The sequence below is a fragment of the Canis lupus genome, chromosome 24, assembly GCF_011100685.1.
Source record: "Canis lupus familiaris isolate Mischka breed German Shepherd chromosome 24, alternate assembly UU_Cfam_GSD_1.0, whole genome shotgun sequence".
NCBI classification, from domain to species: domain Eukaryota; kingdom Metazoa; phylum Chordata; class Mammalia; order Carnivora; family Canidae; genus Canis; species Canis lupus.
The window spans coordinates 47,388,866-47,415,371 of NC_049245.1; the positions used below are offsets into that span (position 1 = coordinate 47,388,866).

The 26,506-nt window shown below is 69.2% G+C and overlaps 1 protein-coding gene across 1 annotated transcript; it reads left to right on the forward strand.

Moving 5' to 3' along the window:
* Positions 1-962: 962 nt before the first annotated feature.
* SLCO4A1 (solute carrier organic anion transporter family member 4A1) lies at positions 963-20,164 on the forward strand. The gene is given in 13 exon segments (XM_038572802.1): positions 963-1,004; positions 8,916-9,783; positions 10,734-10,824; positions 11,401-11,522; positions 11,890-12,001; positions 14,550-14,704; positions 16,021-16,037; positions 16,039-16,217; positions 16,652-16,817; positions 16,910-17,082; positions 17,282-17,346; positions 17,609-17,757; positions 19,095-20,164. Coding segments are annotated over 12 exon segments (2,196 nt in total). The 5' UTR covers positions 963-1,004; positions 8,916-8,981; the 3' UTR covers positions 19,260-20,164.
* The last annotated feature ends 6,342 nt before the right edge of the window (positions 20,165-26,506 follow it).

Here is a 26,506-nt window from a genome sequence, read left to right on the forward strand (position 1 = left end):
GGTGGGGGCGTCGCTCTCGCCGGTGCCTACGGTTTGGCTACGGTGCCTGGTGCCTATGGTGCTGGTGCCCACGGCAGGAAGAGGATCAGCCCAGCGAGAAGGCTGCGGGGGGGGGGGGGGGGGGGGGGGGGGGGCGGGTAGGGACCGGATTCCCCGCGCCAGGGTGAGCCCTCCCCGCGGCAGCCCCCAGCCCCCGGGGCCCCCCCCACCGGCCCCTGGCGGCCTTTCCGAAGGGCTGGGCGGGAGCTCACTTCCTCTCGGGCCCCTGCGCACCCGGGGGCCCTCACACCCGGCAGCTTCACTTCTGAGTCAGAGACCCAGTCGCCAGGGGGCCTGAGGACACCGCCGCGCAGATGGCGGCTTCTGGCTGCAGCTCGGGGCGCCGCGGAGGGACCCGCCACCCGCGGGCGCGCGAGCCGGGGGTCCCCTCAGCGCCCCCCGCGCGCCCCCGCCGCGCCCCCACGCGCCCCCCGCGCGCGCCCCCCCTGCGCCCCCGCCGCGCCCCCCACGTGCTCCCACGCGCCCCCCCCGCGCCCACCAGCGCCCTTTCCGCGCCCCCACGTGCGCCCGTGTGCGCCCCCGCCCCTCCCGCGCGCCCCCCCCGCGCCCCCCCGCCCCTCCCCGCGCGCCCCCCCCGCCCCTCCCCGCGCGCCCCGCCGCGCCCCCCACGTGCTCCCACGCGCCACCCCCCGCGCCCACCAGCGCCCTTCCGCGCCCCCACGTGCGCCCGTGTGCGCCCCCGCCCCTCCCCGCGCGCCACCCCCGCGCCCCCGCCCCTCCCCGCCCTCCCCCGCGCGCCCCCGCCGCGCGCTCCCAGCGGTCAGCTCAGGGGGGCGGGCCCGGGGCGCGGGGGCGGGGCCGAGCCGGCGCGGCGCCCCCATTGGCCGGGAGGGCGGGGCCGGCGGGGCCGGGGCCGGGCGGGGGCGAGGGGATGAATGGAGCGGGAGCGGGGGCCGGCGGCCTCCAGAGCGCGGAGCGCGGCGCGGCGGCCGGGTGTCGGGACGGTGAGTGGCCGGGGGCGCGGGGCCGGCCCCCCTGACGTCAGGAGCGCGGCAGGTGCAGGCGGACGCCAGGCTGGGCGGCGGCGCGAGGGGGCGCCGGCGGGGCCGGGCACGGGCAGGGGCACGAGCGGTGCGCCCCGCGGCCGGCTGCCCCGGGAAACGCGAGGCGAGTGCGCGCCGCCGCCGGCTGCCCCGGCGGGAGGCCTCGGAGGAGGCGGGAGGGAGGCAGGGAGGGAGGCAGGGAGGGCGCGGCAGGTGCCGGGGCGCACGCAGGCGCAGGCCCGCGGGTCGGGGCAGGACGGACGCGCCTCCCCGGGGCGCAGAGAGGCGCCGGGCCTCCACCTGCGGCTGCGGCTGCGGCTGCGGCGGGGCCCGGGAAGGGACGCCAAGCGCACAAGTTTCTCGGGCGTCTGGGCTTTGTCGGCGCCAGCTGCGCCGCAGGCACCGCGGGGGCGGGGGCGGGGGCGGGGGCGGGGGGGCTGCGCCGGCGGGTCCCCAGCCCCGGCCACGCGGGCGGCACCGTCCCTGCGGCAGCGCGGGCACCGGCTCGGTGCGGCGGCCGGAGCGGGCGAGGGAGGACGGGAACCCGGATGCGCACCGGGGCCTGCGCGGCCTTCCTCGGAGGACGGGAGCCGGCGGCGGCCGGAGCGGGGCAGGGGCAGGGGCAGGGGCAGGGGCAGGCCCGCGGGCAGGGGCGGGCGGCGCGCACGCGCTCGCTGGTGGGCGTGGGCGGCTGAGCCGGCGGCGGCGCTGCCCGGGAGGCGCGGGGGAGCCTCGGTACTTTTCCAGCCGGAGGGACCAGCTCAGCTCCGCGTGGCCCGCCGCCCCTCCCGCTGCCTGCTGCCCCGGTGCCTTCCGTCGCACCGGAACCGGCTGCCGGGCGCCCGGGCTGGGACCCCGCGCCCAGCACAGACCGCGCTGGCGGGTGCAGCCGGGGAGAGGAAGCCTCTGGTTTCCGCAGGTCTGCGTGTGACCCCGGGGCCAGCGCGCTGGCGCGGGAGGAGCTGCTGGAGCACCCAGAAGGCGCTCAGGGCTCCAACAGCGTCCCAGGAGGCCTGGCAACGCGGCGGCAGGTGGCTGCTATCACTCCCATTTTACAGTTGAGCAAACTTGCCCACGGGCTCCCAGCCTGTCCGCGGTGGGGAGGTCGCGGTCCAGCTTCGGGGGACTCCAGACATCTTGCAGCTCTGTCCCCGGCGGGAGGACACAACCCCGGGAGCCAGGCGTGGCACAGGGCCCCAACAGGTGGGCCCCAACAGGTGGGCCCAGAGCCCTTGGCAGGGGGAGCCAAGGCCCGCGGGAGGCAGGGAGGCGGCCTCTCAGGGAGCGCCCACACAGCCGGCTCTCCCAGGTGCCCCGCAGGAGGAGGACAGGACGGAAGGTCTGCTTTCCTGCTGGGCAGGGCTGGCGGCCACTACCCGGGGAATTTTTTATGGGGCTACTTCCCTCCTGGGTGGCTCTGACCTAATCTGCCCTGGGTGTGGCCCCTCACCTCAACCAGGTCCCTGGGCAGGTCCCAACCAAGTCCCTCCCACCACCGTGGTCAGGTGGCTGCGTGCCGGGAGGTTAGGGGCGATGGCCTAGGGGATGGAGGTCTTGGGGCGGCGCTCCTGTCCTTGTCAGAGCCCCGGATTCTGGCTGACCCCGCGCAGAGCCTGGCTCCCTGGGCTCCGGTGGACCCTTGCCTTGATAAGCCACGGCTGCGGCTCCAGGTCTGGGTCTCTGTCTGGCTTCCAGACGATCTAGAAGTCTCCATGAATGTTGATCCATTTCCAGGTCAGCGCTGCTGAGCCGGTGTCGGTTCACAGCCCTGCGGACTCGTGCTTACCGTGGCGGTTTTGGTGCTCAGGGCCTCCCCGTGGGTCGTGGGCAGGTAGCGGAACAGAGCCTGGTATCGCGGTCAGAAGGGATGGGCAGCTGGCCCCGCAGGTACCTGGGGGACTCGCCCCGCCATACTTCTGCTTTCTCCGGTGCGGACGGAGGCCGCAGAAATAGTCCCTCCTGGGCCACGTGGCCTCCTGTTCTCAGGCGTGGCAAAGAGCCCATTGTCTGCTTTTGGAAGGGGATAGACAATAATCCTCAGAACCTCTCAGCTGCTTTTGTTCGGGGACATTGAGCTGCTTGTCTGGCCCCGGCGTGCTGCTGGTGTGTGGGAGCCCGCTTCGGGGCAGGACCCAGTGTCCCCCATGGCAGGTAATGGTCAGGCCTGTCAGAACCCCGCCCTGTGAGCCCGAAGGAAGCGCCAGCTCCAGTCTCTGGTGACCAGGGCTCTTGTGTGTGGGTGGACACTGGGTCCTGTGAGCAGGGGAAGGAACCGGCCTGTGGGGCCCCGGGTCACCTCCCCTGCTTGGCTGGCCAGGGGGACCCTTTCTGCTGCAGGCCCTTAGCTGCTCACCGTGTGGCCAGGTGAGGCCCACTGAGGACCAAGCCCGGGGTCCAGAGAGTCACAGGCTCCTGGGCTGCAGGGCTTCTAAGGCGTCCTCTGCACCCAGTGGGACCGCCCTTCGTCAGTGGTGTTTTCTCCAGGAAGCTTTGGGGGAACCTGAGATGTTGTTCCTTGGCCCAATGCCTTTTAGGGTTTGGGACAGGCAGGCTGAGTGGCACCCCATTCCCACCGCAGGCTTCCATGCGGCCCGTGCATTTTGTCACGGTGATCTACGTCTCAGCAGCTCTGGGCCTGGTGTGTGGATCCACGGGCCGAAGAGGCCACCTGGACGGGGCTGAGCCCAGTGCCCCGGCACCTCCAGACCCTTCGAGGGCCCTTCTGCGGGTCTTCATTCCCGTGAGCCCCAAGTGCCCAGAGGCCGGGGGCCTTCACCTCGGGGCTCGCTCTCTCCTCCCCACGATGTCACACTTCTGTTGAAGTGGAGACACAGACAAAGAGAGGCCCACCACCTGCCCGGGGCGGGAACGCCCGCCAGGCTGCAAGACAGCCTCTCTCCGTCCCCTCCGTGGATCAAACCTCACGGGTTGGGAAGACGAATAAACTTGTACCGGCCTCTCTGGCTCAGCCTGCCCTCCCACACGTCTGCCTGCTGTGGACACAAGGTGGGGAGCAGGGAGTCCATGCAGGGCACCCCCGAAGGGACAGGTCCTCCGGCTGTCTCTGACAGTCCTTCATTTTTGGCCTCTGTGCAGAGTGGCTGGCTTCCCTCCCCCCTCACCTGGGCATGGTCATCACGTATGCAAATTTGGGCGGGCCGGGCACTGCTGTGGCCACCCCGTCCTGCCGCCCAGGGTCTGCTCTATAAATAGCTTTGAGTCTCGTCTTCCACAAGTGAAAGCTCTCCTCCGCTCTCTCCGGCAGAGGAAGAAACATCAGGACGGACGTAGGAGGCGAGAGAAGAGAGCTGCCTGAAGGACTTCCACGGGTCACGGGGGCGAGGACCGGGGTGAGAGGGAGGGCGAGGCAGGGCGACAGGAAGGGCCCAGGGTGAAGACCCACGGCCAGGAGCCAGGCAGGGGCGGCCACGCAGGGTGGCACGTGTCACAGTGGCATGGCTGTGGCTGTCAACCTCAGAGCCACCAGGTGCAGGGAGAAGGGAGCGTAGAGGAAGCAGAAATGAAACCTGTACATGTCCCCAGCGAGCGGGGTCCAGGTTGGAGCTGCGAGAACCCCGGCCCCTAACTTGGAAGGGCGCCAGTCGCCCCACGCCGGCCTCCCTGCGGCCATGGGCTGGGCCTGAGCCGGCCTGTCCCCAGGAGCCTGGCAGAGGAGGACCGGGGCTCGGCGCTAGGCTGACAGGCACGGCTCTGGGTGAGCCGTGGCCCTGCCGCCTGCTGCATTGGCAGGCAGCCTCCACGCGTGCACTGAGCTGCGCCCAGGACCCTGCGCCAGCACGTAAGGAATAAGCGAGCCGAGGGGGGCTCGCGAGGACTGACCCCGTCGCAGCCCGGTGTTGACGCCAGGGCCCAGGGGAGGGCCACCCACGGGGCCGCTGGCTCCTCACGCTGCAGTTGGTGGGGCGTGGGGGGGGGGACAAGCCACTGGGACCTGGATTTCTTGCAGCCTCGTGGCTCAGACTGTGAGAGGTGCGGCTGACGGCTGGGCCAGTAGGGGACCCGAGGTGTTCTCCTGAATGAGCTGCACGAGGGCGCACACACGCATGCACGCGCACACACACCCTTGCCCCTCCCACGGCAGCCCCAGGTGCAGAGCTCCTGGCTCAAGGCCCCACGGCCCACATTATCCTGGCTGCTAATCCTGGGCACCTAATCCCGAGGGGTTCCTCTCCCCGCGGCAACAGGCGTGGGCCCCAGCTGTGGTGGGGAGGCTCCGAGGACCAAGGACAAGCCTGGAGGCTGGGATAAGGGCTCCCCGGGAAGCAGCAGCAGGAGGAGGACGATCCGTCCACTTCTCTCGGGTCCGGAGAGCCATCCAGGGCCTCCCCAGCACAGCTCGCGGCCCCAGCTGTTCCCCGACGAGGCGCAGGCAGCAGCGCAGCGGGGAGGGGCAGCCCGGCCTTGAGCAGGTGCCCCGGGGGCTGCTCCCATCCTGGGGGCTTCCTCCTGTGTGGCACTGTCTGGGGCTCGCCTGGCTGGCATCCCCCGGGAGCCCTGTCCCCCATCCGCGGGCAGCCCCGCCTCCTGACCCTGGGATCTCGGGGGCTCACCGAGCGCGTGCTGAGGGCTCGGCCACTACCGGGCCCACGGGACAGAGGTTGGTGCCGGCGGCGCCTTGAGCCCCCCAGGGCCTCTGCAGCCAGGCCCGCCCTGTGCACCGCGCCTCTGCCATCTGCGCCGCTCTGCTCTGCGGGTGGGGACAGCTGGCTCCTACCAGTCGTCCCCAGGTGCAGGGGCTGTGGCTCCTCCCGGAGAGGACAGGGTCCTGGAGGGCCCCGCGCCCCACAGCCCCTCACGCCTCCCACGCAGCCGGCGTTGGTGCAGAACTACCCGCTGATCAGTCAGGATGCTCGGAGAACCAGTCGGTACGGGGTACGCGTCCGTCCGTCTGTGTTGTTGACGTATGTATGTGTTCTCCGTATAAGCTTACCTAGAGACAGATACACACGTACGAAGATTTCTTATGAGAAACTTGGCCCGTGCAGTTATGGAGCTCGGCGAGTCCCCAGATGCGCAGCCAGCCAGCAGGGGAGTCAGGAGAGGTAAAGGTGTGGCCGGCAGGGCGGCCTCCAGAGCCAGGCATGACGACCGGTCAGAGGTAGCCACGCAGGACAAGTTCAGGGAAGGGCCGGCCCTTTTGGGCTATTCAGTCCTTCAACTGATCAGACGAGGCCCACCGGCACTGAGTCTACCCATTAGAATACTGATTAGTCCTAGAAACACCGCTGCAGACACACCTGGCACCTCATGGCCCCCCAAAGTGACAGGTGGAGTCCCCCATCACGCTGCTCTTGGCCCCGAGGTAGTCGCTCTGGGCCTGGCTGTGGGCAGGGGGCTGCAGGGAGGAGGGGAGTCGCCAGGAGTGAGATGCCCTGGGGGTCTTAGGTGAGGCTGCCCGTGGACCCCACCTGGAGCCCCCGGGGGGTGGGGGGCGGCCTCTCCTGCCCCTCGGCTGCCCGTTGGCCTGCCTCCGCTGTCCCAATGCTCGGGTCCTCTGCCATCCGCTGCGTTGCCCCAGCTCTGCAGGTCAGGCCTCACGGCAGCTGGAAGGCAGACACTCATTTTGTCCAGACCCAAGCCCAGCGGACAGAGGGAGGCTCCTGGGTACAGCCCGCAGGCTCCAGGAGGAAGAGTTCCCAGCCTGGCTGCAGGACCCGGTCCCCAGGAGGGCCAAGTCCCCCACGTGCTGTGTGCCGCAGGGTCCTCCAGCCCCCCCACCTGCCCCCCGGCTTGCCGCGGGGCCCCAGGACACAAACAAGGGGCAGCGGCCCCAGAGCCACAGGCCCGGCCTTAATGTGGGTCAGCAACACTCCCTGGGCCCCGGCAGGGAGGGCAGCCGTGACGTCCCCGTCCCCTGGCTGACTGCTCGGGTGTCAGTGCTGCCCACGTCGGAGGCAGATCCTGGAAGGAAACTGCCCGTGAGTGAGCCGGGGCACAGCCCGACTCCAGCAGCATTGCCCAGGGGAGCTGATGGCCCAGGCACCAGGCCAGCAGCTCGGTGCCCGTTGGGCCTGTGCCTCACTGTGTGCACGGTGGGCTCGGCCACTCCGGCCACACTGCGGTCGTGCCGGGTTGCGGGCTCTCCTGCGGGACGGGTCCCGCGGCCTTTGTGGTGAGACGGCAGCGTGTGCTTGGAATTCAGACCAAGCGTCGGCACGACCACCCGTGCATCGACGTCCAGCGCAGCGTCTGGCACATCACACGCATATCGGTGCCCAGGTCGAGCTGGGCCAGATCCGGGTGCAAACTCAGAAACATCCTTGGGAAGTTCCATGAGACTCAGGACCATCCTGGTGGCTGGAGACGCCCGGTGTCGCGGATCCTAGGCTCACGGGGCCCCGGCCGCCGGCCTGTGGGTGGAGGGGACGGTTCCAGGCTCCGGGAGGGCCAGCCTCCCCGTTTCTGATCCAGAGCCTCTGTACGGGCGAGAGCCTTCCAGACGGCACAGGCAAACTGGGGCAGAACTGGGGCAGGGATAGGAAAAGTTTGCAGGGGCTCAGTCACGGCGTGCTGATCTGCCTGGGCGATGAGGCGGGGCGGGAGCGCGTGTGCCCAGGCTCCGGGTGGGAGCCCCCGGAGGAGGCCGCCCGGCCGCCTGAAGGCTCTGAGTGCTGCCACTCGATTCTCCTGTGCCTGTGGAGGCCACCAGTGCATCATCTGGCTGACACCCCAGTCTGGATTCCCAATTTGCTAATTTAAATGATGTGATGTGTATGATTTGGCTTGAGCTTGACGTGCTCGTGTCCAAGATCCACAGCTGTTCAGGTAAAACTTGGCCATGGACTTGGAGCTGCTCGTTGCTATTCTCTTGCGGCTTTTCTTTTTTTAAGGTTTTGTTTATTTAGTCACTAGAGACCCAGAGAGAGAGACAGAGACACAGGCACAGGGAGAAGCAGGCTCCCTGCAGAGAGCCCGATGTGGGACTCGATCCCGGGACCCCGGGGCCACACCCTGAGCTGAAGGCAGATGCTCCACCGCTGGGCCCCCCAGGCATCCCCCTCTTGTGGCTTTTGATTTCCAAGGGGAGAACTTGTTGTTGTGGCCGTCCCTAGCTGTCCTGCTGCCTCCTGAGCCCTGCGAGGACCCGGTCCCCATCCCTGCCCCTGCGTGTCCTGCCAAGCGGGGCCCAGACAGTGTGGAGGGCGCAGGCGTCTGAGGGTGGCCGGGGTGTTGGTCACTTACCGGGAATGCCAGCCCCTGAAGGCTCCCAAGGGCCCGATGCGGAACGTCCATCCCCCCCGTGCTGCCCTTTCTCACGGCAGGTGGGGTCCTGGGAGCCTGGAGATGTGGGGTTAGCTGACCCACTGGGGTCGGGGGGAATGAGGGCCCAGGTGGAGCATGGGAACAGGGTGGGCTGGGGTTGAGTGGACAGAGGGAGCGCTGGGGCCTCTTCTCACTAGCTCGGCCACCTGCCACCCGCCGCGTCCCGTTGGGACATTCTGAAAACCGCCGCAGGGCAAGCCGGGTGGGCGCTGGTGACCCTCGAGTGGGGGCGCGCCCTGCCTCTACTGCCCCCACCATTGCACGTGCCCGCCGTGAGCTTCCTGCGGAGCTGAGGCTGCACGGGGTGGAGGCCGCGTCCACGCTCGGAGCTCCCTCCAGGGCCCGAGAGCACAGCTCAGGCCGGCCGAGCAGAGGCCGCGGGGCCGGGGGGCCGGGCGATCCAGGGCCCCGCAGGGCCCCCACATGGCCTTGTTCGGGTGCGCGGGTCTGGCGTGGACCCCAGCAGACCGGGGAGCGGGCCACAGGGCCATCGCGGCCCCACGGGACCAGGCACGGGGGCGTCGGGGCGCAGATGTCAGTGCGTTCGACGGCCCGGGTCGGCCTTCTAACCCGAAGCTCTCCTCACAGAACAGGCCCGCCCCTGGAGTTGTGCTCGGCGGGTTCCGAAGCCGCCCCCCGTGCCCCTGGACGGAGATGCCGCAGCGCTGCACAGGGGACAAGGCCGCGGTCTCCCTGCCGCCCCTGGTCTTCCGGAGCCCACCCTCGGCCGCGGTCACGGATGCCCCGGGCAGGCGGGTGTCCCCCGGCTCGGCCCTGAGCCCGGGCGCCCCGGGGTCCGCGGCCCTCAGCCCCCTGGACCCGTGCAGCCAGCCGCTGTGCCGGCCGCAGGCGGAGAAGCGCGCCCGGGCGGCCCCCGACATGCACTACGTGGCGGCCGGGCCGCAGGGCGCGGCGTGTGGCTGGCGGGCCTTCGCGCCCGGGTGCCTGCAGGCCTTCAACACGCCGCGGGGCTTCCTGCTGTTCCTGTGCGCCGCCGCCTTCCTGCAGGGCATGACGGTGAACGGCTTCATCAACACCGTCATCACGTCCATCGAGCGCCGCTACGACCTGCACAGCTACCAGAGCGGCCTCATCGCCAGCTCCTACGACGTGGCCGCCTGCCTGTGCCTCACCTTCGTCAGCTACTTCGGCGGCAACGGACACAAGCCGCGCTGGCTGGGCTGGGGCGTGCTGGTCATGGGCGCCGGCTCGCTGGTGTTCGCCCTGCCCCACTTCACCGCGGGCGCCTACGACGTGCAGGCGGCCGACGGCGTCGGGACGTGCGGGGCCAACCGCAGCGTGGCGTGCGCGGACGGCGCCTCGGGCCTGTCGGGCTACCGGCTGGTCTTCATGCTGGGCCAGTTCCTGCACGGCGTGGGCGCCACGCCGCTCTACACGCTGGGTGTCACCTACCTGGACGAGAACGTCAAGTCCAGCTACTCTCCTGTCTACATCGGTGAGCGGGGCGGTGGGCACAGGGCGGGGCGGGCGCGGGGACCCTCACGTGCGTCTGCCCATGGCCGGCCGCGTGTGTGGCCACTCGTGGGGTAGCCGGTGAGCACTGGCCTTCGGGCCACCTGGGGCGGCTGGTGCCCGGGTCAGCTGGGCCCTCCCCGCGGCCCTGGCCCTAGGGCTTCCCGGAAGCCTCCCGCTCCCACTGAGACACCCACGGGCGTGGGCGGCGACATGTCTGGGTTTCAACCTGGTGCCCCCCAGCCCCACGTCCCTCCTGCCCGGCCAGGTGTCCCCAGGGGTGACACCGGCCGGCGCTCCGGGCCCGGCTGCACCTGCCAGCCGCCTGCAGCCCCCACGTTTCCGCCTCGGGCCTGGTCCCTGTAAGTCCCGGCGGTGCTGACCCAGGGTCGCTCCGGGAGGGGCTGGGGGTGATGCTCTGCGGAGGCGTCCAATCCCGTCATCCCGTCATCCCGTCATCCCGCCAGGCGACGCCCTCAGGAGCTCAGCTCTCTTGAAGGAGAGAGAGTCCCCACGCCGACTACAGTTGGCTTTGATGGAAAAAACATGAAATCACTTTAGAAAGTTAATGGAGGGTGGGCGGGGGAGGAGGGGGGCGCCTGGGTGCTCGGGCCGTTGAGTGTCCGACCCTTGCCCTCAGCTCAGGTCCCGATTTCAGGGGCCTGTGTTCAAGGCCCGCGTTGGGCTCCACCCTGGGCGTGGCACCTACTTTAACAAATAAAATCAATAAAAAATAAAAAACAATAAGGAGTTGACAGCGGCCGGATCCGGGAGGCAGCGGACGCTGCACAGATGAAAACCCCGGTCCAAAGGGCCCGTGCGCCGGGGCAGAGGGCGCGGGTGCCGAGGGGCTCCCTGGGGTGGGCCGTGGGGCTCCCGGCGTCAGCGGCTGGCGAGCCCCGGGGCCCCTCAGCAGCACCCCTTCCCCCGCAGCCACCTTCTACACGGCGGCCATCCTCGGGCCCGCCGCCGGCTACCTCATCGGGGGCGCCCTGCTGAACGTTTACACGGACGTCGGCAGCCGGTGAGTGTGCAGGGCCGCCGGCCCCTCGGGGACCACGTGTGCTCAGGGACGACGCTGGCTGCTCCGGGGCCCGGGGCCTGGGGGTGCGGGGATCCAGGGAGGGGTCCCTGATCGCTGCGGGGGGACGGGCACCAGCTGGGCGTCCTCAGTTCAACCCAGTTCCCGCGGACTCCCCGGAGCCAGCGCAGACCCCGCAGGCTAAGGCCCAGCCCTAGGAGGCCCCCCTTCAGACGGCAGCCTTAGGCGCGGGGCCCCCGCTTCGGTCCAGCTGCACATCCGTGGCGCCCGCGACCTTGGGCGTGAGAAGCCTCCAGAATGGCTCACGGAACCCGGGAAGGCGCTTTGCGCGCCAGATTACCAGTTCGCTAAACAGATTAGGAGGCAGGAGCCGCCAGATGGACGGGCCGCCGAGGGCGGGGGGTGGGGGGGGGCGCGGGCATCCGCGCTGTGCAGCCGCCCGCCCAGAAGCCCCAACGCCCCGGTAAGGTTCCCACGGAGCAGCGTGCGGAAGGATGCCCGGCGTGGGCGCCTGGACATGCGTGGACGGGATGCTGACCGCAGGCCCCTCTCCCACAGGACGGAGCTGACCACCGAGAGCCCGCTGTGGGTCGGCGCCTGGTGGGTGGGCTTCCTGGGCGCGGGGGCAGCTGCCTTCCTCACCGCCATCCCCATCCTCGGCTACCCTCGCCAGCTGCCAGGTGGGTGCGTCAGCCCCTCCCTGGGGCTGCTGGGGACCCCGGGACAGTCGGGGGCCTTCACCTCCTGGGCGGGGCCTGCAGGGCCTGTGCTGCCCACCCCGGGCACCCTCCGCCCCTGCGGCACCTCCCCCTACGGGCTCAGAGCGGGGCCCATGGCAGCCTGAGCATCTGCCCCCTCTGAGCCCCTCTTCCCCCCGGTCCCAGCGTGTGTCCCTGGCTCTCTCCAGCTGGTCGCCGCTCACCGTGCTGCATCCCCACCACACCTGGCCCCGCGCCCTCCATCCCAGGACCAGCCCAGACCTGGGGGCGGGCAGGGTCCTGAAGCACAGCCCTTGGTCCCCGCTCTCACCGACACGTGTCCTTCCAGGCTCCCAACGCTACGTGGTCATGAGAGTGTCTGAAACACACCAGCTGAAGGACAGCGGTCCCACGGCCGTCAGCAACCCCGACTTCGGGAAAACCATCAGAGACCTGCCTCTGTAAGGACCTCACGGGGGGTGGTGTGGGCCTCTTGCCCATGTCTATGTGTCCTGAAGACCCTTAGGGGGGGTCCCATGCACGCTGGATCTCGACCCCAACCCAGGAGAGTCCATGTGACCCCTCCAGGCCGCAGGGTGAGCGCACAGCCCCTCAACCTCCCTCATGACCCAGTGCAGGGCAGGTCTCGGCCCCAAAACTCGACCTAAGAGACCAAGGAGCAGCAGCCAGGGGCCTCTGGTCCCGATGGAGGGCCCGGGCCCCAGCTCCTCACTCCCCCCTGTCCTCTGACCGGGTCATCAAGTGCCACCTGCCTGTGCCCTGAGGGCTCCAGGCTCATCATGCCCTCTCTCTGTCTCGAGGCTCTGAGGACCCTGGGGGAGCGGGACTGACCCCAGCCCTCTGCCCTGCACCGGCCCCTCTCCAGGGCTCCCCTGATCCTCCCTGTGTGTGACTGGCCTGGCTTTGTGGTCTTCACACGCCATCGGGACGAAAGGCCCCTGGCCTGCTCTGCTCTCGGAGCTCCTGGGGGCCCAGCACCCTCTCCACGGACCAGGCATTCCAGGGGGGTGGTCGCAGGGATGGGGAGGGAGGCCCCTGGACAGGCGCCCACCTGAGTCCTCTGCCTCGCTGAGCTGCTACCTGCCCCTCCAGCCCTCTGGGACCTGAGCCCGGGAATGGTCGTGTCTGATGGACCTCGTGGGGCGGGGGGCCGGTGGTGGCTGGAATGAGTCCCCGTGCCTGCCTTCGCCGGGGGGAGGGAGAAGGGCCTCCAGGGAGGCCCCTGTGCTGCCCGCCGTCCACTGCTTTGCTTCTGCTGTCATGCTACGGGCGGAGGGTGGGTGGCCCCCTGCTTCCACGTCCCGTGAGACCTCTCAGGAGCTGCCCCCAAGGCAGGCCGGGCTGGCCCGGGGCCTCACTGGCCGGGGTGCAGGAACCTCTGTCTGGGGGCAGCTCACCCAGTCTCCCGACACCGCAGGTGGAGCCCCCGGTGGAGCAGGCCCTCGGGTTCCCTGCACACAGCACCAGCGACCCAGCCTGTGGGCAGCCCCGGGGCTCCCTCCTGGCCGCCGGCCCGAGCGTCCCGGCGCAAAGGCTAGGTAGGGCTGCACCGCACGTCCCTTCTTTCCAAAATCCAATTGCTCGCCGGCCTGTGCCTCCAAAGGAAGAGCATTTGAGGCTCAAGGTGTTTGCAGCCGCCGTGACAGGGCCGCGAGATGTGGCCGGTGCTCTCTGGGCTGGCGTGGGGACGGCCGGCGGTGCTCATGGACGCTGGGTCTCCGGGGGGGCCAGGGGGGCTCCGAGGACAGGCCTGGGCACCTGCTCCGGTTGTAGAGCAGCTCCGAGCTGTACACTCGGGACTGAAAGCACAGGAGGCCGGGTCGGAGCCGCCCAACGGCCGCCGGGCCGTGGCCACGTACGTCCAGGACCTGCTTTTCCTTAGGCGCCAGAGAGCAAGGGTCTGTCCCGCCGTGACCTGGGGCTCCCGGCCACATCGCCCCCGAGGCCGGGGGCCAGCAGACACCTCCGTGCTCTAGTCCAGGCACCTGCTGTCCGGTGGCTAGAGGGCTGGGGACGGCTCGGGGAGTCGGGATGCGCAGGCGCTAGAGCTCCTGGGCAGGGGTGACCGGCTGCCCCACAAAGACGCAGCGTCTTTACTCCTGGACCCCCCACCCTTGGCTGCGATCTTTGTGTGTTTTCCACTCTGGGCTCCGCTTCCTTCACCAGCCCCCTGAGGACAGTGTGTTCTGTGCCCCTCGTGACATTTAAGGGGCAGGGGGGGTCACATGTGTGATCACAGGCTCTAGCCCTGCTCGGCCTGAACCCCTAACGGGATCCTGGGTTCCATTCAGCTGGAGCGAGTGGCCCCCAAAGAACTTGGGCTCATCCTGAGGGCAGGCAAGGTGGGGCCGGGGCTGGTGACCGGCCAGGCTCAGTGGGGACACGGAGGATGGCAGCCAGGGCCCATGTCCGACCCTCACAGTGAGGCCGGAGGCCAAGGGTCCCCCGGGCTGTGCAGGGTCGCACTCCCGGTCCTCCCAGGACCTCCCCGGGGACCCCAGCAGCAGCCCCCCAAGTACGCAGCAGAGCAACTGGGGAGCCAGCCATGCCCACCCGAGGCTCCTTGGAGGCCCCTCTGTGTCCCCTCAAGGGCTGGCTGAGAAGGGACCCCCTGCGTCATCCCCCGTCCGCAGGGCCTGGCCAGTCCTGGACTTGGGGACAGCCACCTCCCGGGCCCCCGGCCCCTGGCTCGGGCCGTCTGCCCGTCCTCACAGCTGACCCCGTGGTGACCGAACAGTGCACGGTCGTTTAGGGTGTCCCCGCGCTGGAGGGGGTGGCCCTGGGAGGGCTCCTCCCTGCGTTTCTGGCTTTCTTCCCCGGAGCCCAGCCTCACGCCCTGTCCTCACGTCCGTGGGACAGATGCGGGGTGACCACAGCGGAACGGGGGCTGTGCACCCAGGAGTGGGGGCCGTGGCCTCGGGGACGGGGCTTCCGCTCAGCCCGGCGCGCCCCCCTGAGCCTCCGTCTCTCTCTGGCCTCCGCGTGCAGCTCCATCTGGCTCCTCCTGAGGAACCCCACCTTCATCCTGCTGTGCCTGGCCGGAGCCACCGAGGCCACGCTCATCGCCGGCATGTCTACCTTCGGCCCCAAGTTCCTGGAGGCCCAGTTCAGCCTGAGCGCCTCGGAGGCTGCCACCTTGTTTGGTGAGAAAACTCTCTGGATGGGGCGGGGGGGGTCCTCTGACCTTTCGTTCGTTCTCAGATGACTGAGGGGTCCTCAGAGCATCCTTCAGCAGTCCCAAGGGCTCCCGGCCGTATGGTCCTGCGGGGGGCTCGGGAGTGGGCGCGGGGCCGCCTGACGTGGCCACAGGGACGCGATGGCCCCTCCCCGGAGCTGGGGACACTGGCCACGGGCTGGCCGGCTCTCGGCCGACGCCTCCTGGTGGGAGGGTGGGGCGGGCTCGGCTCACGTGTGCTGCCCGCGCACCGACAGGCCTGGCTGTCCTCACCCCTGGCCTGTTGCAGGAAGGGCTGGGGCCCCCCAGCTCCGGACCCTCGGGCTCGGCCATGCCCGTGAGCCAGGTGTCTGGGGTCCCAGGATTCCATGGGACCGTGAGGTGGGCGTCCCCGGCCTGTGCCTGGGGCGGGCTGGCCCTCAGGGGAATGAGGGGCCCTCCTGAGACCCCCCACCACCGTCCGGGGCAGCCGCGGCCTTGCTGAGCACCCGCCGGGCAGAGGGGGCCGATGCCAGGCACTGGGTCCGGCCCCACGGGGGTGGATCCTGGCTGGAAGGGGCGACGCCACGTGTGGAAGGTGAGCGCATCTGGGCAGCACGAGGGCCACGCAGCTGCACCCCAGCCCTCAGGGCTCTGTTCCCGGCACGGGGCTTCGGCGTTTGATTCGGGACCCCGTTCCCTGTTACCTGACACCCCAGACACCCCTCCTCACCTGCCTCTCGGCTGACCTCACACGCCCAGGTTTCCGTCTACAGCTGCCTCCCCTTCCCCGGGCGGCCCCCTCTCCTGTGCCAACAGCCCCCCAAGTACAGGTTGCATCCTCCAAGGTCCCCCATGTTCACCCCAGGGGTGTAAGAGGTCCACGCCAGAGCTGGCCTGGGTCATTGCTGGAGAGACAGGCCCACCGAGCCCCCACTGCCACCCGCCCCCAGCCCAGGGATGGCCTGGGAGCCCCGGGCCAACGAATCCCTCCATGTGAAATGGCACTGGTCCCCGCTTTCCCCAAACGTGGCTCACAGTTGGAGTCAGGTGTCCTGGGGGCCCCCCCAGCAGGCAGGCCGGGGCCTTGACTTCTCCTCCAGTCCTGCCCGGCCCCTGCGTCCCCTGGACTGAGCCCCCGCCCCCACTGTCCAGCGCCTGACAACGCAGGTCAGAGCCAAGCGCTGCCACATGGACAGGTGGGCGGCTCCGGGCCTCAGTGTCCCCACCTGTAAAGACCCAGTGGGCACCGGCCCCCCTCCTGCGGCCCCCGGGGACCTCGCCGAGCACCTCCCTCTCCTGCAGGGTACCTGGTGGTGCCAGGCGGGCGGCGGCGGAACATTTCTGGGCGGCTTCTTCGTGAACAAGTTCAAGCTCCGCGGCGCGGGCATCATCAAGCTGTGTCTGCTGTGCACCCTGACCAGCCTGCTGGCCTTCTTCGTCTTCTTCATCCACTGCCCCAACGTGCCCATGGCGGGGGTGACGGCCAGCCACAGCGGCAGGTGAGGGTCGGGTGGTGCCGGCGTCGAGGGGAGACCCCGGCCCCCCTGTCGGGGCACCAGTGGCCCCGGGGGACGGGGAAGGTGGGAGCAGGAGCCACGGTCTGGGGTTTTCCATTTGAGTGGACAAGAGAGGAAAGCGTGTGTCTGTGCTCGCAGACGTGTGCACGCACGCATAAGCCGTGCGGGGGTGCAGCCGAGCCCCGGGGGGCTGGCGCCGTGGCGGAGGGTTGGCCCTGGCACGCCTGTCGTGTCGGTGTTGGGAGCCCCGTGCACACGTTGCCTGTGCAATAACCGAGGGGAAGCGCGTGTTGCAGCCGCGGTGGGGGAGCAGGACGGGGTGTGGTGCGCCGGGCGCGAGGCTCCAGCGACCGCGTGGAGCAGATGAGGCTGGGGGCCGAGCCCGAGCTCCCCCCACCGCCTTGTCTCCCCCGCAGCCTCCTGCCCGACGGCCACCTGGACCTGACGGCCCCCTGCAACGCCGACTGCGCCTGCCGGCCCGAGCACTACAGCCCCGTGTGCGGCTCCGACGGCCTCACCTACTACTCGCCCTGCCACGCGGGGTGCCCCGGGGCGGCCGTGCCCAGCCCGGGCGGCCAGAAGGTGAGTGGCCGCCGCCCACGTGCCGTCCGCCGCGCCCCGGGAGGGCCCCTGTCCCTTCCTCCTGTAATCAGCGCTGTTGTTGCGCTCCTCAGGTGTACCGAGACTGTAGCTGTGTCCCTCAGAATTTTTCCTCTGGTTTTGGCCATGCTACTGCAGGGAAATGCACCTCAACTTGTCAAAGAAAGCCCCTCCTTCTGGTTTTCATATTCGTTGTAATTATCTTTACATTCCTCAGCAGCATTCCTGCGCTGACGGCAACGTTACGGTAAGCCCCGGGCCTGGGTTTCGCTCTGGTCCAGAACCTTTCCTTGCAGCCCGCCGCGTGGAGCTCTGCAGATCCTGCAGGGTACGTGCTTGCCCCCGGGGAGGCGGCCACGCGGCCCGGCGGCGCTCCTCGGCTGCCGGCGCGGGGGTGTGACTTGGCCACCCCCCCCGGGCGCTGATGCCACCGCCTTCCGTTTCAGGTGCGTCCGCGACCGGCAGAGATCCTTCGCACTGGGCATCCAGTGGATCGTGGTTAGAACTCTAGGTACTGTGGCGTGTGTAGACTCGCGCAGCCGCCCAGCAGGGCTCGCAGCGGGTGGGCCTCCCCCGCCCCCAGCCCCGGGGCTTCGGAGAAGGACATCATCCCCTCACAGTCCACTAGAGGGACCCGTGCCCGCGTCTTCGCCCTGAAGGTGGCTTTTCCTCGTTAGCACAAAGGGGGGGCCAGGCCGCGCGGCCCCACGCAGCCGCCCGGCCTGCCCCCCGCCCCCCGCCCTCGCGGGTGCTGACGCAGCCTCTCTCTGCAGGGGGCATCCCGGGGCCCATCGCCTTCGGCTGGGTCATTGACAGGGCGTGCCTGCTGTGGCAGGACCAGTGCGGCCAGCAGGGCTCCTGCTTCGTGTACCAGAACGCGGCCATGAGCCGGTACATGCTCGTCTCCGGGCTGGCGTACAAGGTGAGGCGGCATCATCACCCTGCAGCTTGCGGGCGGCCTGGGGCTCCGGTCAGCGGAGGCTTCGCAGGAATGGTACCCAGGTCCCCTCCTGCGCGCAGACGCTGGCGGGCCCGTCCCCCCCCCCCCCCCCGGGCCAGGCGGCTCGCTGGACCCACGCGTGAGCAACGCCGTCTCCTGGCCTCACGGTGCCCAGGGCGCCGCACGCCCGTCACCCAGCCCTGTCACGATGAACTTCCGGGGGCGCCCGAGGCTCGCGCTGCGTGGGGGGCAGCACAGCATTTATATCCTGGGTTTTGCGTGATGGCGGGAAAGGGCACAGCGAGATCCCAGGGCCGGCCTGCGACAGGGTGTTGATGACCTGCTTTGGCTGGAGGCGGGCTCGGGCTCCACGTCCTGCCCCACGTTGTTCTTGAGCCCCTCCCCCGGCCCCACGGAGGACCCCCCGCCCCCTTGGATTAGCAGAAAAGTAGCCCCGGGTGAGGAGGGCTTGGTGTGGCTCCCGCGTGGTGGTGGGTCGGGCTCCTCGCCTCTTGCTCCTGTGTCCTCCAGGTCCCTCAGGCCAGTAGCCGGGCGCCCGCCCACATAATAACCCCCTGGGCGGCGGCGCGCCGATGGGATCGCTGCTAAAGGCAGGGTTAGTTTTAGCAGGAGGAGCAGACAGGCTCCAAGCGCGTCCCATCCGGTCATTGTCCCAAAGTGGACACTGGCTTCAGGCCCCCCGGGGAGGGGGGATGCTCCAAGGAGCACGGTGGGGGTTCCTGCTAAAACCCGGCACTTACACGGTCAAGTACACGCGTGAACGCAGAGGCCAGCATCCGTGCCCACTCCTCCTCGAGGCTGCGAGGGACCCGGCGGGAGCCCCGCGTCGCAGGGTCAGCCCCAGGCCGCTCCCCAGCCGCGCGGTGGCCTGGGTCCTCGCCCCCTCGCCTCCCCAGCGTCTCTGCCTCCGCGGCACGTGGCCGCCTCCCTGGCTGCTCTGTAAAGGCGCGCTCTGCTCGCTCCTGCCCGGACACCCGGCACCACAGGCGGGGCCACCCAAGGTCCAGGGCGATTTCATCCCAAGATCCTTAACTGAGTGACACCTGCAAACGCCTATTTCCAGCTGCAGGTTCTGGGGGTCAGGGCTGGGACGGCTCTTCCGGGGGGACGCTGTGCAGCCGGGACAAGCCCTCCCCCCCATCTGGGGCCTATCTTCACCCACATGTGGTTTTCATTCCCTCTGTGATAGTGTTGGTGTCCGCGCGAGGGGTATCCCGGAGAGACGGGTGTTCTCCCCGGAGCAGGGGGTCCCCGGGACCCGGGGCCGGGTGGGCAGCGAGCTCTTCCTCTCTTCGCAGGTGCTGGGCTTCCTGTTCTTCACCATCGCCTGCCTCCTGTACAAGCCTCCCTCGGAGTCTCCCGACGGCCTGGGCGCCTCTCTGCCCAGCCAGTCCTCGGCCTCCGACAACGCCATGGACCTCCCGGATGCCCCCTCGGCCCTCCAGCCCCACAGTGACGTCTGACGGGGCGCTTCCCGAGGACACCGATTTCTCCCCAGAAGGGCTGACCCCTCGCCGGTTGATGCCACAGTGCTGAGGACCCTCCGGGAATCTCCCACTGGATGCTGAGGGGTCTGCGCTGGTGGTGGACGCACGTGAGTCTCAAAGGCGCCCAGGAGAGAGAACGCGAGGCGCATCCGCAGTGGGCACAGCTTCCCTCGTGGTCCCCGGGGACCGGGCTGATGGTCTCTCCTGAGGAAGAACGAGGCCCAGCGGCCCCTCCCTTCCCGGTCCTCGCCCGGTGGACGGACGGACATAACCGCACAGCACTGAATTTTCCCGGGGGCTCCGGAACTCTGGACACGTTAACAGCCGTGCTTTCAAAACAACCTATGCAACCGTACCGCGCTGTTAGCTCTAGAAAGTGCAAAGCCCCCTGCAGGCCGAGGCCGAGCTCTCCAGGAGCCTGCGGGCCTGCACACCAGGCGCCCCAACGGTCGAACCACTGGCTGAGAAGTACAAAGCCCGGCCCCCCGCAGCCTCGGGTGTGGTTCACCGCATCCTGGGGGCAGCCTGGCCCCTTCCGGGGGTTCTCCTGCAAAGCGGAGCAGCTGCGAGGCCGTCCCCGGGGTCTTGGTCCCGCTGGAGCCGCCTGCCTGGGGTGTTCAGACCTGCTGTCCCCTCCTGTCCTCGGAGCTGCTGCAGGACGGGAGCCACTTGCATATGTAGATATTTATGAACCAATATTTTGCATCACCTTATTTATAGAATCTGTTTTATACCTGAGAGTGCGGTGGGCAGAGTGGCACAGTCAGCAGGCACCTGCGAATTCTGCTGGGAGGACGTCGGGACTTCCGTGGGACGTTGGTTCCCAGGTGTCCTCAGTTAAAATTACGTGTATATAAATATATTTTAATATTTAAAACGTATCTCTGTGTGATGAGTTTTGTCTCCACGAGTTTGCAGTCTGGTGGCTTTATACATCCTTCCTGTGGGGTTTTGTGAGTTTGTGTCTCAAAGCCGGTGGCGAGCTGCCTCCCCGATGAGCACTTTCTGGACAGTGACCCACCTGGCGGGCATCTCCCGTCCCCCACTGTGACCGGAGCATCCCCTCCCTCCGAAGTCCAGCCCCCAGGAGGCGGGCCGGGGTCCTCCATCCAGGGCCCCCCTTCCTGCCACTTTCCTGAATGACCTACAAGCTCAGGGTGGAGACGGGGGCGGCGGACACAGTAGGTAGTCCAGCAGTGCGTGCACGGGACGTGGGACAACAGGGACACCCGGTGCTCCCCGGACGTCTGAGGTGGGTGGAGCAGCGAGCACTGGGGACGATGGCCTGGCCGCATCCTCCTGGCGCCCAGACGTGGCCACCATCGTGCTCAGCTTCTTAGAAGAAGCAACGGTGGAAGGGAGACAAGACTGCCAGCTGGGGTTCTGAGCACCCTGGCCCCGAGTCCCTGCGACGGCACAGGCAGGGGCCCCGTCACCCCAAGCCGTTGGGACACCCAGGGCAGGTGCCCCTCATTGTTCATCCTGCAGGCGTGGGGCACCTCTGCCCCTTGTCCTCTGGGGACCTTCTGTGAAGGCCAAGGACTGAGACCACAAGGTCCCTCCTCTGCTGGAATTCGGGCCCCAGGCACCAGCTCTGGCCGCGACTCCGGAGCTCAGCACCCGGGCTGCAGCCCCTACCCTGCTGGGCGCCAGGGGAGCCCGGAGAGGCCACAAGCATGGCTGGGGTCAAAGGGGAGCTCGGAGCTGGGCTGGGGCCCAAACCCCAGATGGGACTCTCTTCCTCCCTCTCCCCACGATTCTGTGAATGTGACCTGGATGCCAGGCCCCCTCGGCTCCTGACCCGGACACTTCCACTGGCCAGGACCAGGGGGCAGGGTTAAGTGATGAGCGGGGACCACCCGGGATCCCTGGCCCTCTGGACCCGCTCAGGACTGAGCGCCTGCTCCACACCAGGCCCGGGCTGAGCGGTGGGGAGCGGGTGAGGCGCTGCCCTGGGACCCACCCTGGGACCTGCCCTGGGACCTGCTTGACACCTGTCCCAGGACCTGTCCTGACACCTGTCCTGCCACCTGTCTGCCACCTGCCCTGGGACCAGCCCTGACACCTGCCCTGGGACCCGCCCTGACACTTGCCCTGGGATCTGCCCCGAGGGCTGCCCTGAGGGCTTCCCGGCAGCCAACCCAGGGCAGGAGGGCAGCAGGGCCCTGGGAGGACAGCTCAGCCAGGCGCTGGGATTCTCTCTTGGGCGGTGCCTGGCCCCCTCTGGCCCCCGATGCCCTCTCCGGGCGGAGGAGGCCCAGGGACCCCAGGCACTCGGCAGAAACAGGAGCTTCCATCCTGCCTTCGTCCTTGGAAGGGGTCCGAGCGGGGAGGGTACTGCGTTCAGCTCGTGTATGTCGTTAAACAGCTTTACAGAGACCTGAGTCACCCCCATAACTCACCCACTGAAAGCCCAACTAGTGGGTTTTAGTCCATCCCGAGCCGTAGGACGCTCGCCGCGCCAGCTAGGGCGGCCTCATCGCGGCCAGGAACGCCCCCCCGCCCCCCGCCACCGCCCAGCTCCCGGCCCGGCAACCGAATGCACTTTCCGTCCGCTGCCCGCTCAGGGCATTTGCTACAGGCGGGACGACACGGGGCCTGGTGTCCCCGCCCGCCGCGAGCACTGGTGCGTCCATGCTGGAGCCCGTGTCCTCGGGGCGAGTGGCAGCCCGCTGCGTGGGGGCACCCGTGTGTCGGTCGTATTATTTGAAGAAGAAACGTCGGTCCCGGCCTCTCCCCGCCACTCCCAGGCTGAAACAGTTTCAATCACTGCGACGTGGGAATCAGGATGGTGTCCTGCAGCGGGACCGGCCAAGAGCCACACTGAGGCGTTCTCGGGGGACACGGCCGCACACACGCAGCCCCACGATCGCCGGTCCGGACAGCGGCTCCCACGCCGGTCCACGTCCGCTGACCCCGGGCCGTGAGGTCCCAGGATGGGGTCTGCGAGCTCACCACCGTGACCACGGGGCCGGGCTGGCCAGGGAGGGGCGCCCCGGGGCTCAGAGCGTCAAGGGGTCTAACCGCAGGGGCAGGTTGGGGCCGGGCAGGAGAGGCCTCCCGGGGCGGAGGTGTCTGCCGCCGCCTCACAGGGGACGGAGGGAGCAGGGAGCCCGGGGGGTGAGCTGTCACCTGGCACGGGACAGGGGACAGGGCTGTGGGCTGCCAATGAGGCCCTGGAGACCCTGCAGCAGGCAGGACGGCGAGGGTGGGCCGGCTCCACGATGGGCCTCGGTGCCACGGCGGGCAGCGCCTTCAAGCCGGAGGGAGCCCCTCCCTGGGGCCACCCCGTCTCAGCCCCTGCCCCCTCCCGGCTGTGCGGCGGCTGCACGGAGGACGGGAGGGAGGAGTCGGGGCAGAGGGAGCGCCAGGAGGCCCCTGGAGGACCCAGTGGCTCTCTGGGGTACTCCACAGCTCTCTGGGGCACCCCACGTCTCTCTGGGGGCCCCGCGGCTCTATGGGGGGCCCTTTGGCTCTCTGGGGACCCCATGGCTCTCTAGGGCACCCCGCAGATCTCTGGGGACCCCGCATTTCCAGCCACACTGGCCGGGGCTGGGGGCAGGGGGCCGGCTGCACGCAGCATGGGAGTGAGGACGCCTCCCTCTGGAGTGGGCAGGGCTCCTGGCTCCCGGGTCCCAAGCACCAAGACCTGGCCTTCCCCAGATTCCTGACGTGCTGTCTGGGGATGGTCACCCCTCGGGGGATGGCAGGCATCTGGGGCGTTACCCCGCTGCTTGGCGTGTGCGTGTGCATACGTGTGCCCGCAGGTCCTGTGCACGGCTGACCGTGCACAGGTGCACACACACACTCCCCTCTAAAGCACTGTCCCTTGGATGGTCCCAGACCTGATCCTGGGGGGGCTTGCGGTGCAGGCTCTGGCACTTACAGGTGTTTCACCTTGAGCAAGTGATGTCAGCCGCGTGCCTCAGTCTCCCTTCTGCTCATGGGGCCCAGACGGAGACCCGCCCCCCGCGCGAGGCCAGGGTCTGGGGGAGCTCCGAGGACGCCCGGCCCCTCCGTGCTGGTCGCTGCAGGACCCCAGGGGCCCCTCCCTGCTCTGGTGGGAGCCGCCGGCCCCCGAGGCCTGGATTGGCGGGGCCTGAGCCGCCGTGACTCCGGGTGATGATTTCCTTGCGTTTCATGGGCAGCACATTAGAATCGCGAGCGTGACCGCGGACACCGGTCGTGCGTCCAACCTGCTGGGGCCGCAGCTGTGCCCGCAGCCCGTGCGTCCCGCTCTGCCTCATTCCGCACCATCAGTCCGGCACGCGGGCGGGCCCCAGGCTCGGGGGGCTTCCTGCAGGAGCGCCGTCCGCGGGGAGAGCCTCTCCGTGGCCTGGGGGGGGCGACCGGCGGGCTGCCCGACCCTGCACCAGGACGGGAGCCTGGGTGGCCTGGGGGCGGCGGGAGGCCGTGAGGACCGCCAGGACGAGAAGCACAGGCAATCGGACGTGGGCTACGTTATGAACTCGGAGCACTTCCTAACCTGGTGCATCACTTAATCTTTCCGTGCCTCAGTCTCCCCACCTCTGAAATGGGCATGATGTGGCCCTAGGGGTTTGTCATGGTTTGTGAAGACGAGGGTCCCTGGGCGGGGACTAAATGCAGCGGACGTGTTTGCCAGGTGATTGGAATGGTCATCATCCTCGCTGGCAGGTAAGGACAGCAGGGTCACCAGCCGGGTCAGCCGGGCTCCCAGACAGACGTGAGGGAGGCTACGTGCGCCTGTGCGGACGTCCTGTGGCAGAGGCGGGGGGCGTTGGTGATCCGCCGGCTGGGAGGCACGGGCCCAGGAAGCCCGTGGGGAGATCCCGGTGGAGTCCAGCTCCCTGAGCCCGGGGCCACCCCCCAACCCCTCCCAGGAGTCACTCATTTGCTCAGGAGAAGTAAGAGCACTCAGGCCATCCCGCGCCTGGGAGTCACTGGGGGCCCTGCAGCCCCGTCTGGGGCCTAAAATGTGGTCAGGTCAGGGCTAGGAGGGGTCAGGTCGGGGCTGGGAGGGGGTCAGGTCGGGCCAGCAGGGGGTCAGGTCGGGGCTCACCGACCGGTGCAGGGAGGAACCGTCTCCATCTTGTCAACACAGGTGGAGGCCGGCGGGGGCCGGCGCAGGCCAGAAGCAGTAGGGACAGAAGCAGTAGGATGAGGTGGGTGGCAGGTGTGGGGGACCTGGCATTCTGTGCCCCTCGCCCACTAGCCAGGGCCCCTGGAGACGCCCCGGGGCAGCTCCGTTCCTGGGCCCTCCCTGCCCTGTGCTGCGGCTGCACACGGGGTCGCTGGGTCACCGTGTTTGGGTGTCAGGAGGCAGAGCAGGAACGCGGGGAGCCGCCAGCCTTCCCAATACCCTCGTCGCGCCCCACAGGTCAGGAGCACACGGGTCCCCGTAGGCACACGCACAGGTTTTCACGGGACAGGACAGTGAGCGTTTCACCTCCTTTGGGTTTTCTTCCTCCAGGACGAGCCTGCGGCGCATCTCACACAACAGGTGAGTCGGTGCCCTGGCGGCCGGCAGCGGGTGAGCGCGGGGCAGGCACTGGGGTTTCAGGGGTGCCCCCCTCCCCTCTGTGGGACCCCGGGCACCAGGGTCCTTCTGACCACGCCCCCCTGCCTCGCCCCGCCCCCCGGCTGCCTCCCTGCCCCACAGGACAGGACACTGCACCCGGGGCTGTATGGACGAGGACGCAGGTAGAGACAGAGACCAGAGACAGGGATGCAGAGCGAACCCAGGGCTGCGCTAACACGTAGGGGCTTATGTGGAGCCTGCTCCGCCCCGAGGAAACCCCGTCCAGGGTGCGGAAGGGGGGTCCTCCAGGCTTCCTCCTCCAGGCCTCCCCCTCCCCTCCTCCACCCCCTCCCCTCTCCGTTCCCTCCTCCTTCTCCCCACCCGCCCCTCCTGCTCCCCCTCCTCCTTCTCTCCTCCTCCTCCCCACCTGCTTCTCCCTCCCCCCTCCCCTCTGCATCTCCTTCCATCCTCCTGTCCTCCTGTCTCCTTCTCCTCCCTCCTCCTCCCACTCCCCCCTCCTCTCCTCCCCCCCTCCTCTCATCCTCCCCCCCCCCCCGGGCTGTGGTCGTAGGGCCATCAGTGGGCACCCGGGCTGTCCCCTTCTTGGCCTCCTCTCCTCTCTGACCGCGGCTCCCCCACGAAGCGCCGAGAGCTCCTGGGTGGAGACAAGGCTGCGTGGCGGGTGGTGCCCCTCAGGGCGGGTGGGCTTCTGGTTCGAGAGCCCCCGGGGCGACCGCCCAGTGCTCCGGGCCACGTGTGCCCGCACAGCAGCGTCCGCGCTCGGGAGCAGAGCTGGCTCAGCGCTCCTGGCCAGAGTCCCGGGCTCAGGACAGGCGGCGGCTAAGCAGGTCCCAAGCACCAGCTGCAGGAGCCTCTTCTCTCCCCGCGGCCGAGGCGCAGCAGACGCCTCCTGTTCACCAGGGACCACAGCGGACTCTTCTGACGCCCCAGGGGTGACTGAATGTGGGGTTCACAGCCTCAGAAGAGGAAATCTCTGCTCTGCAGGGGGGCAGAGGTGGGGACAGAGGTGGAGGTGCCGGTGCCAGGTGCACCCACCGTGGATGAGCAGGCCTGCGTCTGAGCCAGGCCACCTGGGAGGTGCAGAGCTGGCACAGGGACCTAGGAGGGGCCTGGCCCGAGGCACAGCCGTGGACGGGGGCGCCGCCGACTGAGGACGGCAGCCGGGAGCCTCCAGGTGCTGCAAGCAGCAGTGCGAGGGGACGGGAGAAGGAACACCCGGGGCCTTGGGGTGCCAGGCCGGCAGAGGAGGGTCTTCATTTCCTGAGAATCCCAGTCCTTCCAATAAGCCAAATGAGCCACATCTCAGCACGAGAAATCTGGAGCGTCAGGTTCATGGCGGCTCCTCGAACTCCCTTCCCGCGGAGGCCCTTCCCTGGCCCTGCCTCTAGCAGAGCGCCGCGCCGTCCAGCCCAGGCGGTGGCCCCGCTCCCCCAGGCGAGGACCCAGCCTGCTCACCAACCCGGCCGAGCCCTGGCTCTCTGAGCCTTCAGCCTGTCCCTCCCCGAACCGTAGACCGGTGGGACCCCGCCTCCAGGGGGGCGTCGGGGGACAGCGGGGACACGCACGGCAGGGCCTTCCTTTTCTGTGCCTCTTTCGCTTCATTGCAGGAGGGTTTGTGGAGAAGCCAGAGGAGGGCAGACACCATCCTGGGCCAGGACGGCAGCCCCGCAGACTGACAGACAGACGGCAAGGCTCAGGGCGT